Genomic DNA, 16329 nt, shown 5'->3' with positions numbered 1-16329 from the left:
CGACACCTTGAATATGGAAAGTAGGACCTAACAGTACTTTAGTAGCACTTGAATGTCTCTTACTGTAGTTTGTCTTTCTCACGGCTGAATGCACTTATTGTAAGTCTCTTTGTATGAAAGCGTCAGCTGAATGAAATGTAAAATGTAAAACAGGGGCTGGTTCTCCGTCACTCACGTAATCCGTCTCCTCGTCGAGGTCGGCTCGGTCCTTGCGCGCGTTGACTTGAGGGTAAACCTGTGCCATCAGCTGCAGGTGTGGACCCGGCGTCTTGCCGTTACAATCCCGGTGGTCCGAGCCCCCCGTGATGGATCCGCCGGCCCCGGACACGCTCCTCCTCCCCGGATCCGGCTGGACGGCGGGCGCCGGGCCCTGCGGGGGCACCTCCGGGTGCAGCTCCGGGTGCTCCAGGGAGAGGGCCCGCCGGTCCCGCCGCACGGCGAAGTGTCTGGAGAGGAGCGGCGGGGGCGGGGCCGGGTGATGAGGGGGCGGGGCGTGACGGGAGTTGGAGAGGAGGGACTCCTGCTCGGCGGCGGCGGCGTAGGCGTAGGCGTAAGGGGAGCGGGTGCCGTGCACGCGGAGGCTGCCTCCCACCAGAGGAGCGCCGCCGAACCCATAGCTCCTCCGGCCCAGACTGTTGGAGCTGGACCTAAACGACAAGTTTAACCTTTTAGAATCCAACCCCTCGGCCTCTGAGGGGCAGACTGAGCGAGTGTTGTACAAAACTATGAATCATAACTTGTTTCAAGAAAAAAAGGCCAAAACTGCTGTATTTAGATGTAGTGAACACAATAAGTAGTACACAAGTGAAATATATGGTATCAAATATCAAATAGCCCCGATGGACCCCAATGGACCCAATGGACCCAATGGCCCCCATTGGGCCCAATGGCCCCCATTGGGCCCAATGGACCCAATGGCCCCTCTTGGACCCAATGGCCCCAATGGCCCCCATTGGACTCAATGGACCCAATGGCCCCTATTGGATCCAATGGACCCAATGGCCCCCATTGGACCCAATGGCCCCCATTGAACCCAATGGACCCAATGGCCCCTATTGGACCCAATGGCCCCCATTGAACCCAATGGACCCAATGGCCCCTATTGGACCCAATGGACGCAATGAGTCCATTGGGGCCATTGGGTCCTCGCCTGAATGTTCTCTGTTCTAAACCCTCTCTAACTTTGTTCTGCTTCACTTTATCAAAGTCAATCTTTACAGAGAGAACCTTCACATGTTGAATGTTCACATGTTGTGTTATGGTTTGTTAGAGTTGTGACTTTACAGCTGCATCATTTCAAACTAATAATCATACTGAAAGTCATTTTTTTAGAGTTGGACATGAAACCTTTTCATTTCTTTCTGTGTGTCATCTTCATTTCCTCTGAACCAGAAACATGTAGACTGATATTTACACATCTGAACAACATCTCACATGTGTTGCTTTATTATAACACAACATTATTAAACAGCCCTAGTGGCTGCAGAGACACACACTTTATAGTTTGGGGACATTTTAGAGGAAAGGGTCTCAAACTAGGCTGGTTTCTTCACAACCATGAAGCATCCATCAGGAGACAATCAATAGTCGTGAAGCTCATACAAACAGGACACAACAGGAAAGGTGTGGTGTCTCCGTGTTGGTGGCGGGATTAGGAATCATTCAACTCGTTGCTGAAAGTGAAACCTGATCGCCTACCTGCTGCTCCATGTGGACTGTGGGAGGAAAGGGCGCCCCCAGTTGTGGTAGTTGGGACTGCGGCCGTGACGCTGGAATAGACACACAGTTCAGTAAATATAATCTCTGCAAACACTGGACAGTGAAGTTGACGAGAATGCGTAAATATGTCGCAATAAGTCGATCAAAGACGGTGCAAACCGAAGAGTCCCATCCCTCTGAGGCACATTTGGAATTTGTGATTTTGGGCGATACAAAATATATCAATAGAACTGAGACCGAACCCCCAACATGGTGCTGCACATGTGGATATGAAGGGTTGTAAAAAGGCTTCTAACGCACATACGCAACGCACGCCATGTAAGTGGGTTGCGCAACAAATGTGCAGAGTCAGCGTATCCTCACACAACAGTTTGTTTGGGTTATTACGGGAAGTTTTCAGAGCGTTTTCTTGAGTAAAATTCCGGCGACACGTGACGATTTTCCGCTCGTTTCGTGCATACGGTCTTCTTAAAATAAAATCCCAAGTTAAAGAGAAACGACCAAGTTTAGATTCCAAAAAAACGACGGAAAAGCTCGAGATACAAGTCAAACAACTCAACGTTGACCACTTTGTACGAGGGAACCGAACAGCGACCGTTGGAATACGTAACAATCAAGTAGAAGTATAGGACCAAACCCAAACTCCAAAATTCTGCGTGTGTGATGGGTGTAATTGTGGGTTTTGCCCTCGACAAACCACACACACGTCTTGTAGAAATGCATTCTTTGTGTTCTGCAGCCTCTTCTCACGTGGAGTGTAGCTGGCTCATGCATTGGTAATTTGATTGCATATCCCCGTTGACGTTGGGTTTGTCCCCAGAGGACCACGCACACCTCCACCACCACCGTGTCGCTGAGCTAAGGGACGTTTTTCTTTCTGCTTTGTTTTTGTGCGTTATGCATTCTATTGATCCACAAAACACATTCTGGAGGTCCTTACAGGTAAGTGGGACATTTTGCAATCTTTACCCAACTTCTCTTTTTTTTTTTCAAATGTTCTTGTTTGGATCGATGACTTCTGTGAACCTTTAAATGTGTTTTAAAAGACGTCTGATCCACATCAGGTCTCAAAATAGTCTACAAACAAACGTGTATGCTTTAAGTGTAGCCCTTTAAGCCCTGACTCTCACCTTAACCCTAATCTTAACCCCTAACCTTCACCCTAAACCTAATCTTAACCCCTAACCTTCACCCTAAACCTCATCTTAACCCCTAACCTTCACCCTAAACCTAATCTTAACCCTTAACCCTAAACCTCAAAGACGGAGCGAGACGCTTATCGGAGCTTCGAATAAAAACCGAAGCAAAACTTCACCAAACAAACTTTCTTCTCCACTCGTTTATTATTTCTGTTCTTTTGCTGCGAGTGATGTAACCGGTAAATTAAACGGGAGGAGGGAGGAGGAGACTTCAGAGCCGAGTGGATCCTCCACACCCACAGAGTTTGACCCCGTGACCTCTGCAGGTGAGAGACATCCTCTCATCGCCACGTCCTCTCGTTCTCTGCCGATCAACAGAAGAGGGGACGGCCGGGCAATTAAGACGAGTTGCGATGGCAACTGGATGCTGTGTGTGTGTGTTTACAGTGTTATCATATGGTGTATGTTATCATATGGTGTATGTTATCATATGATGTATGTTATCATATGATGTATGTTATCATATGGTGTATGTTATCATATGGTGTATGTTATCATATGGTGTATGTTATCATATGGTGTATGTTATCATATGGTGTATGTTATCATATGATGTATGTTATCATATGGTGTATGTTATCATATGATGTATGTTATCATATGGTGTATGTTATCATATGATGTATGTTATCATATGGTGGTTCAGAGGGGAGGTTTAAAGCTGCAGCTGCATCTTTCAGAAGACTATCATGAAAGTGATTATTTTGTCTTCAGGCTAACCTGAAAGCCTTTTTAATTTGTGTTGTGTCATCTTCATTCACTCTTAACCAGTAACATATCTACAGATATATACACAGCTGGACAAACCGTACCAGGGTTCTCGTCATTGTAACACCAACATTATTTAAATATCCTCTTGTGGTTGCAGAGATATATTCTTTTGAGTTTGGGTATGACATTTTCAAGCGGAGGTTTCAAAAACAGGTGTTTTTAAAAGGTTAACTTAAGCTGGTTTCACGTGTTCGTGGTATTTTAGTTCAGGATTTTCGAGCGATCGTGTCTAACTCGGCCAACGCTGAAAGTTCCCACGCCCTCCCTGGTCTTTGAATGGTCTCGGCTTCACTCTGTCCGTGTGCTCCAGACCGAGGGAAAGCTAGGAGGTCTAAAGCGAGACGATAAACGGTCTGGCAAAGTATTCATGAGTACCAGAGAGAGGGAGCGTCTCTCCAGGCTGCTCTTGCCCAGGCTGAGCACGCTGCTCTTTCTGGACTCCGCCGTGAAGCTCCGCCTCTCCGAGGAGTACGAGCTCCTGGGCCCCGAGAGGGCCCCCAGCTCCAGGTGACCGTTGGGCGTCAGCGTGCAGATCCTCGGGTCTGGAGGGAGTTGAACAACAACAAAAAAAGAGCAGGTAAAAATATTTATTTATTTATTTTTTGCATGTTGCTTATTTCAAAATATTTCACTTTTTTAATGCAACTTTACAATCAAGACTACGATCTTATTGAATATAGGTGTGTCTTAATGAAGGTGGGCGTGTCTTATTTTAGGTAGGCGTGTCTTATTGAATGTAGGCGTGTCTTATTAAAGATAGGCGTGTCTTATTGAAAGTGGGCGTGTCTTATTGAAGGTGGGCGTGTCTCTCCGCTCTAATCCTTTTTTTTCAACCTTCACATGTTCGGTGATTACCTGTTTATGTTCTATAGGGTGAAATAAAGGAAGAGTACTTGTTGTATTTTAATATATTTTGATGAGAAGTATATTTTATCAGGTACATTATATCGGGTAAATATATCCCCAAAAAACGTTCTTATGCTTGGCAAAATATTGAAAGTTCAAATGCAATCGAACAAATTTATTCTTAAAACGTGTGAATGAAAAATCCTCCTCTGATTCTTTTTTTCCATGTCAGACACAAACACTGAATGTTTTCAGACAAATCCCAGTAGCACGTCATCAGCTCACCAGAAAACTTGATGGAGTCGTGTTTCTCGCTCTCGTCAAAAGAGGAGTGGTCGTCCTCTGAATAAGAGCGGTTGGCATCACCCTGTAGACAAAGGAGAAGGGGAATAAAACAGGGAATGTTTTGAATTACACGGGGCTAATGCTATGGTGGCTAATGCTAAGGGGCTAATGCACGAGCTAGACCAGCGGTTCTTAAACTTTTTCTGTCACGCCCCACTTTGGAGGAAGTAAAATGTTCGGGCCCCATCGCCCCAACAACATTGGAACAAAATGGTCCAATTTTTTGAGACTCCTCCATTTTTTAATCCATAGATTAAAGAAAATTGAAATCTCAAGTAAACCAGATTGCTCTATCAGACAAAAACTAATAACATGTGCTATAACATTAAAATAATGCAAATTAAGTTATATACGTGTGCAAAAAAATAACTAATATTTGGCAAAAAGATGGTTGGGTTCGGTCCATGTTTTCTCCCCATAGTTTAATGTTGAAGTGTCCTCGAGCAAGGCACTGAAGCCCCAGAGCTTCACAGCAGCACAAAGCTCCTTAAATACTAAAAAAAATACTAAATACTAAATGCAGAGAATAATTCCACCACTGTGGGATTAATAAAAGATTCTTCTTCTTCAAAAATAATATATATATATATATATATATATATATATATATATATATATATATATATATATATATATATATATATATATATATATATATATATATATATATATACATCCCCCCTGTGCCCCACCTGTAATACCTCTGTGTCCCACTAGAGGGTTGCGCCCCACAGTTTGAGAACCACTGAGACCTTCATCCTATGGCGGCTCTAAAGAGCCCTGTAACAGATGTGATGTAAGACTGGACCTCCTGCCGACTCCTTCCCCAACATATTTGAGATTGCCAGGTGGTGAAACCCCTCAAACTGTCAGCACGCTCCTCTAACAGCCCCACAGGTTCGGCTAATCCAACGGGAACGTCCCTTTCCTTTCCTTTTTTGTTCTCCACGATGTAGAAGGTGTAGTAAATTGGGCTCAACGCTCCCGAGTGAGCAGAAGAGCTACAAGTGAGAGCATGAAAGGCGCTTCATGAGGGATCAGCCAGACGCCTCCTGATTTGTGTCGGAGTTCCGCCTCCAACTCACACGTGCCGCGAATACGGGAACGCTGTGATCCGCTCAAGGAGAAGGAAATCCGCCCGGTTACTCAGCCGCAAAGTAATTTTCTCCAATAATACATCTGTGAGTTTGACAGCCTGACAGCTGAGACGGACGGCTTCAAACGCTGCGCTGTGTTTAATACACAACCGTGTCATGTTTTGACTGCTGATACAGCCTCAGATAAATATCACGACTGTGACAAATACTGTAATTATCATTTCTACAGTGTGATGATGGAATTTACACTGTAAAATCAGCTGGCTCTGTTTTCACCCCCAATACAAAATGTACAGGAATATAGTCAATACATGCCGTAACCTGGTCTCCAATGTATTGTTATATATTGTATACATTTATATTCTATATATTATGACATAGTTACTTGGTAACTGTAGCTATATGAATGTTGAAACCAGGGAAACAGATGGAGGATTATTAGGTTGAGCCTAAGAAGAAAATGAGGAGGAAGATTTTCTACTATATATGAAAAGGGTATCAAAATGTCAAAAATAAAGAAGAAATATTAAGAATGAGGTTGAAAGAGGAGAGTCAAAGTTTCATTGCATTTGGAGAATGCTCGTAGCTTGATTTATTCTCAACATTATTCTCAAAATGCAATATTTTCTGACTAATATCAGAGCTCAACCTCGTTATCTTTCACAATTTCCTTTCTCCTTCGAGATGCAACAATAACCCACTTCCTCCTCTCATCTCTCGATGACTAAACGCTTGTGAATCTGCTCAGTTGTGATTACGGCGATCGGGTCGAGGACGAGCGCCCCGGCTGGCGTCAGCTGCGAAGGTCACTGCCGAAGGTCAAAGTCTGGTCTTTGAGAAGCGGATGGACGGAGTTAAACACATTCCAGCTGTCAGCGTTTAAACGTTTCTGAGACTGAATGTACGAGACATTTCCCAATAATATCAGAAACTCGGCCCTCGCTCGGAGTGAATTATTCAGTAATTGTGGAGAAAGAAGCGCGTTGATCTCCCGCGATTCCTCGGTTGACATTGGAGGGCAACAAAAAAAACCATGGCGGTGATAATTTGAAACGCGTCACCTCTCCCGATGCAGCTTGAACCAAATTAACATTTCCAAAAGGTTATGAATGAATAAGATTAACGGGCCCGGCCCGGGCACCTCAATCACCGCGGATTGAAGCCACGGGAGGCTCCCTTACCTCCGCCTGGAAGCCCTCCACCAAGATGGCCACCAGCAGGTTGAAGAGGACGTAGTTGCCGAAGGTCATGAGGGCCACGAAGTAAAGGGCAGCCAGCGGGGAGGTGGCGGCCATCCCATTGTACAGAACCGCATTCCAGTCCTCCTGGGTCAGAATCTGAGGAGAAGCAACACACGCAGAGGACATCAACAATACACAAGCACTAATGAAACATGAGTACAAATACATCGTATGGATCAGATCATTACAGATTGGCGTTAAAATATGTCTGAAGATGAGAATAACACGGGTCCAATACGCAAGATTTTTACATTGTTAGTGTTTCAGGTGGTTCGATCTCCAGGTTAAAGGGTCCAAACAGCTGAGTTTCTTTACCTGGAACACAGTGACGATGGCCCAGAGCAGCGAGTCAAAGTTCTTCCGGTCCGGTACGGTGTCGCCGGTTTCCGTCTTGAGACTGAACTTGCATCCGAAGATGTGCATCCCCAAGATGCTGCAACACAACAGCAGAGCCACGGTAACATAGCGTAACAAACATAGCTTAACATAGAGTAACATAGCATAACAGAGAGTAACATAGCGTAACATAGCGCAACATAGCTTAACATAGTTCTAACATAGCTTAACATAGTTGTAACATAGCTTAACATAGCTGTAACATAGCTTAACATAGCATAACAGAGAGTAACATAGCGTAACATGGAGTAACATAGCTTAACATAGTTGTAACATAGTTTAACATAGCATAACAAAGAGTAACATAGCGAAACATAGTTCTAACATAGCTTAACATAGTTGTAACATAGCTTAACATAGCTGTAACAAAGAGTAACATAGCGAAACATAGCGCAACATAGCTTAATATAGTTGTAACATAGCTTAACATAGCATAACATAGAGTAACATAGTGTAACTTAGCATAACCTAATGTGACATACTGTAACATACTGTAACATAGTGTCACTTAGCATAACATAGCCTAGCATAGCATCGCATAGTGTAACATAGCTTAACATAGTTGTAACATAGCGTAACATAGTGTAGCATAGCGTTTCCATGGAGAGGCTTCGGGTGGTGGAGGCTGTTATTTGTCTCGTCTGCTTCTGGTTTCATGAAAGCGTCGTAGCTGTTTGTGTACCCGCTCAAGCATGATTAACACAACGCCCTCTACTCCGATGCCCTTGGTGTCACATTTTAAAGACCACAAGAAATATACAAAATGTCTGTGTGTCTGTGTGTGTGCATTTGAAAAAAAAAAAACACTGTAAAAGTGACACTAGAACACAAAATACAACCTCGCTTTGGTTTGTGAGTAAATCACAACAAGTGTTTGACCCTGAATGTTTGAACATGTGTGTGTCTGAAGTGACTGAAGTGGGAAATGAAGCTGAAAGGAAGGGAAACAAAGACGAGGACCAGCGATGCTCCACTGAAAGAAGCTCTCAGGCCCTCGCAGCGTCCTCGCCGGCGTGTTGCGCTGCACTTCTTCAAGTGTTGCCTGTTCAATTCTGAGCCGATCTTCAAGCGTCTGCTCGTTGTGTTTCACTGAGGTTAATCGCTGCCGCGCAGCACTTGACCTTCTGCTCTTCAGCGGCAGCTTGATAAGCGGCGGAGCAGGACTTAAAAATATATAAATACACATGAGCCCGCACACACAAACACACATTTAGAGGATGAAACTATGAGCTATCGTCCTAAAATAAAAAAAAACCAAAAAATGAAATGTGAAACGCAAGTGGTTCTCTGAGGTCATTGTGTGTCTCTTTGCAGCAATTGTATGTATCTTTGTGGTCGTTTTGAGTCTCTTTGTGGACAATGTGAGTCTTTTTTTGGTTACTTTGTGTCTTTGTGTGTTTTCTTTGTGTCTCTTTGTGGTCGTTGTGTGTCTCTTTGTGGTCATTTTGTGTCTCTTTGTGGTTGTTTTGATTCTATTTGTTGTCATTGGGTGTCTCTTTGTAGTCATTGTTTATCTCTTTGTGGTCATTTGTCTATTTGTGATTGTTTTGAGTTGCTGTGGTTGTTTTGTGTCTCTTTGTGGTCACCGCATGTCTCTTTGTGGTCGTTTTGTGTCTATTTGTGGTTGTTTAATATTTATTTGTGGTTGTTTTGTGTCTCTTTGTGGTCGTTGTGTGTGTCTATGTGGTCGTTGTGTGTCTCTATTTGGTAAATATGTGTCTCTTTGTGGTCGTGTGTCTCTTTGTGGTCATTTTGTGTCTCTTTGTGGTCGTTGTGTGTCTCTTTGTGGTTGTTTTGAGTCTATTTGTTGTCATTGGGTGTCTCGGTGTAGTCATTGTGTATCTCTTTGTGGTTGTTTGTCTATTTGTGATTGTTTTGAGTTGCTGTGGTTGGTTTGTGTCTCTTTGTGGTCGTTTCTAGTCTCTTTGTGGTCACCGTTTGTCTCTTTGTGGTTGTTTTGTGTCTCTTTGTGGTTGTTTTGTGTCTCTTTGTGGTTGTTTTATGTCTCTTTGTGGTTGTTTTATGTCTCTTTGTGGTTGTTTTACAGTATCTTTGCAGTTCCTTTGTGTGTCTTTGCGGTTGTTTATGTTTCTCTGTGGTCATTTTGCGTCTCTTTCCTGGTCGGTTTGTGTGTCTTCTCGTAATCGATCGATCGTCATCGTAATCGATCGTCATCAGGATGAGACACGGAGAGACACGGCGGACACACCGCGCGTCGCCTCACCTGAAGATGAAGATGAAGAGCATGAGCAGCATGCAGAAGGTGGCCACGTTGTCCATGGTCTTCATCAGGACCACCAGCTGTCTCCTGAGAGCCGGCATGAACCGAACCAGCTTCAGAACCCTGAGCAGCCGGAAGGTCCGCAGCACCGACAAGCCGCCGTCCGACTGACCGACGATCTCACAGACGCTGAGGAGAGAGAACAACTAAATCAGCAGAAATAGATCAAAAACATCCACAAGCTGATGAACACAGGCTCCACTGAGGCGTCATGAACCCAAACCACACAAGGAATCATCGTCTGCACCGGGACCAGAACTCCCAGTTATGAGCGTCGGCCATCTTGACTTCCACATCCCTCACATTCATATTTATATAACACTTGTGATCATGCTCTGGCTGTGAGTCGTGGATTCGTCCGATATGAATTAATCATTCCACAAGAAGGGACTTTTTTCTTCTTTTTTTTTTACAGGAGGTGTTAACATTAATTAGTTCTCCAACTCCAGGAAAAGAAGAAGTGGGCTTTTCTCCAACAGGATATTAAAACTTCTCTGACCTCATAATAAACTTTATGAAGAAAGACAGACTTAAGCATCAGTTAATCCAGCAAGAGATGAACCTGCATGCTCCCATTACGTGCACTGTTAAATGTTGAATATTGAATGTGTTTGTGAAAACATACGAGGCAGCAGATGCTTCTGGTTCTTCACGACGACATCAAGATAACAATGTCCTTTTGTTCCTGCAGTGTATTGTTTGCAGGACAATAGATGATTATTATATAGAAACGGTGACGTCATCGGTGTGAATGTTCATCGTGAGGTTCTTTTAAGGTTTTGATATTGATATTGCTTCGTGTGTTGGTGGTAAACGTAGCCCGCCGTGCCTACGTATCCCAGGATGCATTTGGCCTCTAGAAGGGCTGCAGCTGTTATTTTGTGCACGGACTTCAAAAACTGGAAAATGTGCGAAATCCAAAAGCCGGAGGTCGAGTTACGCGAACGTGTTTTTGATGTCACTGAAGGCATTGCATGATGGGAGATTTACCGCGTTGAAAAAAGCAGTGTTCAAATAAACAATCTGGTTCGATACATTATTGATAATAATGAATAAAAACCTGTGGTTCTTCCTCTCATGCTGTACGTCACATCCACTGGACTCGTCTTTCTCCGTCAAAACCGCAAATTTTAGGCTTTAAAGAATGGATTTAGCGCGTGAGAGCTGCGTCGGGCGCTGCGGTGAAAGGCGGCGTTCAAGCACGGGTCCATGAACCGTCACCGTCAGAGGTTGCGAAACGTTTCCCCTTGAACGCCCTTTTTTTTTGCATTGTTTCCCCTTCCCACCTTTTAAAGACACGCGTCCTGTAGCGGCGGCGGCCATGAAAGGCGCGTCAGAACAGCGGCGCCTCGATGGCGGATGAAGAGCGAAGCGGTCGGTTTGGCACTTTGAGAGAGCGGCGGCGGCGGCGTGAATAGCTGAGGACGTTCAGACAGATGGAGAGAGAGAGAGAGAGATCAGAAGACAGATGTCGAGGCGTTCAATCCAGCAGCTCGGTTGCAGCGGCTTTGATTCGTGTTTGATCTGCGAGGTTTTAATGAAGACCGCAGACAAAAGGAGCTCAGCCCGAGGAAAAGAAAAGAGGAGAAGAGAAAACGCCGGGAGATCAAAGGCCTCGCGCTCCACCTGAGAGCGCCGGGCGACGCGTTCAGGTGCCACGTTTCCATCGGGAAGAAAGCGCGGCGTGAATGATTTAGCCGCCACAACAGGTGAGCTGCCTGAATATCGTCAGAGTTTCACACGACGTCACTCGCCTCCTCGCTGCCAAGACGCCTGAGGATGACGAGGATGACGAGGATGACGAGGATGGAACGGCTCCTCAGGTGGCTGAAGGAGCTTTGTGGTCGTTTTGTGTCACTTTGTGGTCATTGTGTGTCACTTTGTGGTTGTTATAGGTCTCTTTGTAGTCGTTTTATGTGTCTTTGTGGTCATTGTGTGTCTCTTTGTGGTTATTTTGTGTCTCTTTGTGGTTGTTTTGTGTCTCTTTGTGGTTGTTTTATGTCTCTTGGTGGTCATTTTGTGTCTCTTTGTGGTTGTTTTAGGTCTCTTTGTGGTTGATTTGTGTCTCTTTGCAGTTCCTTTGAGAGTCTTTGCAGCTGTGTATGTTTCTCTGTGGTCATTGTGTGTCTCTTTGTGGTCGTTTTGTGTCTCTTTGTGGTTGATTTGTGTCTCTTTGTGGTTCTTTTGTGTCTCTTTGTGGTTGTTCATAGTCTCTTTGTGGTTGATTTGTGTCCCTTCGTGGTGATTTGTGTCTCTTTGTGGTGATTTGTGTCTCTTTGTGGTTGTTTCTTGTCTCTTTGTGGTTCTTTTGTCTTTTTGTGGTTGTTTATAGTCTCTTTGTGGTTGTTTTGTGTTTCTCTGTGGTCATTGTGCGTCTCTTTCCAGGTCTCTTCTCGTGCTCCACCCTGACCCCGCCCGGCCTCGTCTACCTGATGATGACGATGATTCCATCGAAGACGTTGTACGGGTTCCTCAGGTAGCTGAAGGAGCCGAACGCGGTGAGCTTGAGGATCATCTCCAGGGAGAACATGCTGGTGAAGACGATGTTGCAGATCTCCAGGACGTTGGTGAGCTCGTCCGGCTGCCGGAGAGGAAGAGGAGAGGAAGAGGAGAGGAAGAGGAGAGGAAGAAGAGGAGAGAGAGTCGTTTTATTCTTTTATGTATTTTGGAGTTTTCAGTTTCATAGCACAAGAAATGTAGTTTGAAACCGACAAGGAAGTGTGTTAAAGCTGCATTCTCTCTCCTGACCACCAGGGGGCGACTCCTCTGGTTGTATAGAAGTCTATGCTTCATGTGTTAAAGCTGCATTCTCTCTCCTGACCACCAGGGGGCGACTCCTCTGGTTGTATAGAAGTCTATGCTTCATGTGTTAAAGCTGCATTCTCTCTCCTGACCACCAGGGGGCGACTCCTCTGGTTGTATAGAAGTCTATGCTTCATGTGTTAAAGCTGCATTCTCTCTCCTGAGCACCAGGGGGCGACTCCTCTGGTTGTATAGAAGTCTATGCTTCATGTGTTAAAGCTGCATTCTCTCTCCTGACCACCAGGGGGCGACTCCTCTGGTTGTATAGAAGTCTATGCTTCATGTGTTAAAGCTGCATTCTCTCTCCTGACCACCAGGGGGCGACTCCTCTGGTTGTATAGAAGTCTATGCTTCATGTGTTAAAGCTGCATTCTCTCTCCTGACCACCAGGGGGCGACTCCTCTGGTTGTATAGAAGTCTATGCTTCATGTGTTAAAGCTGCATTCTCTCTCCTGAGCACCAGGGGGCGACTCCTCTGGTTGTATAGAAGTCTATGCTTCATGTGTTAAAGCTGCATTCTCTCTCCTGACCACCAGGGGGCGACTCCTCTGGTTGTATAGAAGTCTATGCTTCATGTGTTAAAGCTGCATTCTCTCTCCTGACCACCAGGGGGCGACTCCTCTGGTTGTATAGAAGTCTATGCTTCATGTGTTAAAGCTGCATTCTCTCTCCTGACCACTAGGGGGTGACTCCTCTGGTTGTATAGAAGTCTGTGCTTCATGTGTTAAAGCTGCATTCTCTCTCCTGACCACCAGGGGGTGACTCCTCTGGTTGTATAGAAGTCTATGCTTCATGTGTTAAAGCTGCATTCTCTCTCCTGACCACCAGGGGGCGACTCCTCTGGTTGCATAGAAGTTTATATAAATGACTCTACTTCGCTCACGTTGTATTTCCTCAGTAAACATGAGTTTTCGTCTCAACCTTTAGGGCGGGGCTACAGGGTGATTGACAGGTCTCGACGTCACTCCTCTCAGGAGATTACACAACCTGAGAGAAGACATGAGCAGCGCCATGGCAACAGGAGGACTTTATCTGGAACATCACGGCTCCTTTTGCTCATTATCTCATAAACCCACAAACTACGAGTGTCAATCAATACACACACACACACACACACACACACACACACACACACACACACACACCCCCGGCAGCCTGTGGAAGCTGGAGGAGCGCTTGTTTTCTCTCCCTCTCTGTTCTTCCTGCCTTTGTCTCGTTATCAGACTCTTATTACTCGCCGGGGATCGAACGCTCCAAATTGATTGGTGGAAAGGGCAAGAGGGCGGAGACAAACGCTCCCACTCAAACACACTCTGGTGCCAGTAAGAAAGTGCTCTAGTGCTACTGGTTTAGCTGCCGTCCCAGTGAGCGGCACCGGACACGTCATGTACGAACGCTACAGACGCTGTCAATCAAAAGAGGGTCGATCGCTCCGTCCACGTCGGAGAGAAACCTGCATGTGTGGGAAACTATTCACGTAACACTATGTGAGCTACACACACACACACAGACACACACACACACACAGACACACACACACACACAGACACACACACACAGACACACACACACACACAGACACACACACACAGACACACACACATGCACAAACTGTTGCCTGGATCTACTTTTTTTAAATGAATGCCGTTACAAAATCCATGTCCCGTTAGCCTCACACTGATGATGTGCAAAACTGTCACACAAACACACACTCTCACACACACACACACACACACACACACACACACACTTATTCCATAGAGCTTTTCTGTAACTTTGGGCTCTGTGACATTTCACTGCCCCGAAATCAACGAGCACTGTGTGTGTTTGTACTGCTGCGTGTACATTTGTGTGTGTGTGTGTGTGTGTGTGTGTGTGTGTGTGTGTGTGTGTGTGTGTGTGTGTGTGTGTGTGTGTGTGTGTGTGTGTGTGTCAGTGCTAATGAGTGTTTAGCAGTGGGGGGGAACAGGCTAATGATGCCTCCGGTGAGGCTTCTGAAGCTCCAGTCTCGTGGCTGCAGACCTGGGATCAGATCCAGAGCTGATGAATGAATGAATGAATGAACGTGTTTCACACGGAGGATTCAGGTGAGCGAGTGAGGAAGCAGCTCAGTGCTGTGAACACACAGGAGAAGCAGCAGCAGAGTCATGGACACGTCATACAGATGAGAGGAGGAAACTTTAGTTCATGTTTTCATCGGAAATGTGAATTCTGTTCATGGAACGATTTCTGTTGTTCTCTGTGGAATGAACTCCTCTTCCACCTGTCTGTCTGTCCACCTGTCTGTCTACCTCCTACCTGTCTGCCCGCTACCTGTGACCTTCCTGTGATGGCTGTGTGGACAGGTTCGTCTCTTTTAGCCTTTCCACCCGTCGGATGTTCTCATCGTCAGAACCAGCGAGTCCGACCTCGTTAGACCTCGAGGGCGAGAAGTGATGATGCTTTGATTTCATGTGCAGAGAGAACGAGAGTCCTGTTATGTTCTTAAAGTGGACCGCCGGCTCGCCCCACCGGCTCGCCCCACCGGCTCGCCCCACCGGCTAGCGTCGGCAGTCCACAGGTAGAGTTAATTTTACTTGCCCCGCCAGCTAGCCCCGTTGGCTAGCCCCGCCGGCTCGCCCCACTGGCTAGCTCCACCGGCTAGCTCCACCGGCTTGGCTAACCCCACCAGCTAGCCCTACTGGCTCGCCCCGCCGGCTCGCTCCACCGGCTTGCCCTGCCGGCTCGGCTAACCCCACTAGCTAGTCCCGCCAGCTAGCCCCGTTGACTCGCCCTGCCGGCTCGCCCCGCCGGCTAGCTTCGGCGGTCCACAGGTAGAGTTAATTTTACTTGCCCCGCCAGCTAGCCCCGTTGGCTCGCCCTGCCGGCTAGCCCCACCGGCTAGACCCGCCAGCTCGCCCCACCGGCTCGCCCCACTGGCTAGCTCCACCGGCTTTGCTAACCCCAACAGCTAGTCCCGCCAGCAGGCCCCGCCGGCACGCCCCGTTGGCGTGGCTAACCCCACCGGCTAATCACGCCGGCTCGCCCCACTGGCTGAGGATTCGTCGGCAGGCCACTGGTAGAATTCATTTTACTCGCCCCGCTGGCTCGCCCCACCAGCTCGCCCCACTGGCTAGCTCCACCGGCTTCTCCCGCCGGCTTGGCTAACCCCACCAGGTAGTCCCGCCGGCTCGCCCTGCCGGCTGTGGACTGGTCAGCGGTCCACAGGAAGAGTTCATTCGTTCACAACATTCCTTTCAGCTGCTCGGTCGCTTTGAAGACGAGCCGCTGTGTCTGTGGACTCATCGTCCTCCAGAAAACACATAAATTATGATTTTATTTTGGAATCCTCTGACCCACTTCTGCTTTTGTTACCAAACATCTTTTGTTCCTGCCGAGGTGGGCCACGTGGGTGCGATTGAATATTTGGGCGGCGGCGTCCATCTGGCGGTTTCTCCTCTGGGTTTTTAATCCGGACACTTCTGGCAGAGGAAGACGATCGTTCAGCCGTGTCGTCTGATCTCTCTCCGGCGCTGTCGGGTCTCCAAAGTGCCCGTCGCGCCGCTGCATTATTAATTTCAAACAGCTGTTAATTTCTCTGAAGGGTCTTCTCCCTGCAGCAGTCTTCCTGTCCGATGGGGCTTTATTTATGA

At 46.6% G+C, this 16329-nt stretch overlaps 1 protein-coding gene across 3 annotated transcripts in view; it reads right to left on the bottom strand.

Annotated features, from left to right (window-relative positions):
• LOC137798689 (voltage-dependent T-type calcium channel subunit alpha-1I-like) overlaps positions 1-16329 on the bottom strand; it is a 79383-nt gene that overhangs the window by 36786 nt on the left and 26268 nt on the right. For all 3 annotated transcript variants that reach the window (XM_068595592.1, XM_068595593.1, XM_068595594.1), the window contains exons 9-16: positions 12325-12476; positions 9839-10024; positions 7534-7651; positions 7159-7314; positions 4821-4902; positions 4065-4231; positions 1699-1769; positions 176-647 (exon numbers count right to left, since the gene is read on the bottom strand). In XM_068595592.1, coding sequence (XP_068451693.1) covers positions 176-647; positions 1699-1769; positions 4065-4231; positions 4821-4902; positions 7159-7314; positions 7534-7651; positions 9839-10024; positions 12325-12476 — 1404 coding nt within the window. The remainder of the gene's footprint in view (positions 1-175; positions 648-1698; positions 1770-4064; positions 4232-4820; positions 4903-7158; positions 7315-7533; positions 7652-9838; positions 10025-12324; positions 12477-16329) is intronic.

The sequence above is a fragment of the Clinocottus analis genome, unplaced genomic scaffold (assembly GCF_023055335.1).
Source record: "Clinocottus analis isolate CAN_PGR_092001 unplaced genomic scaffold, fCliAna1.0.p SCAF_31, whole genome shotgun sequence".
In the NCBI taxonomy this organism is placed as follows: Eukaryota; Metazoa; Chordata; class Actinopteri; order Perciformes; family Cottidae; genus Clinocottus; species Clinocottus analis.
The sequence above is the reverse complement of the archived record's forward strand: the minus strand, read 5'-3'. Positions and strand labels throughout refer to the sequence as shown.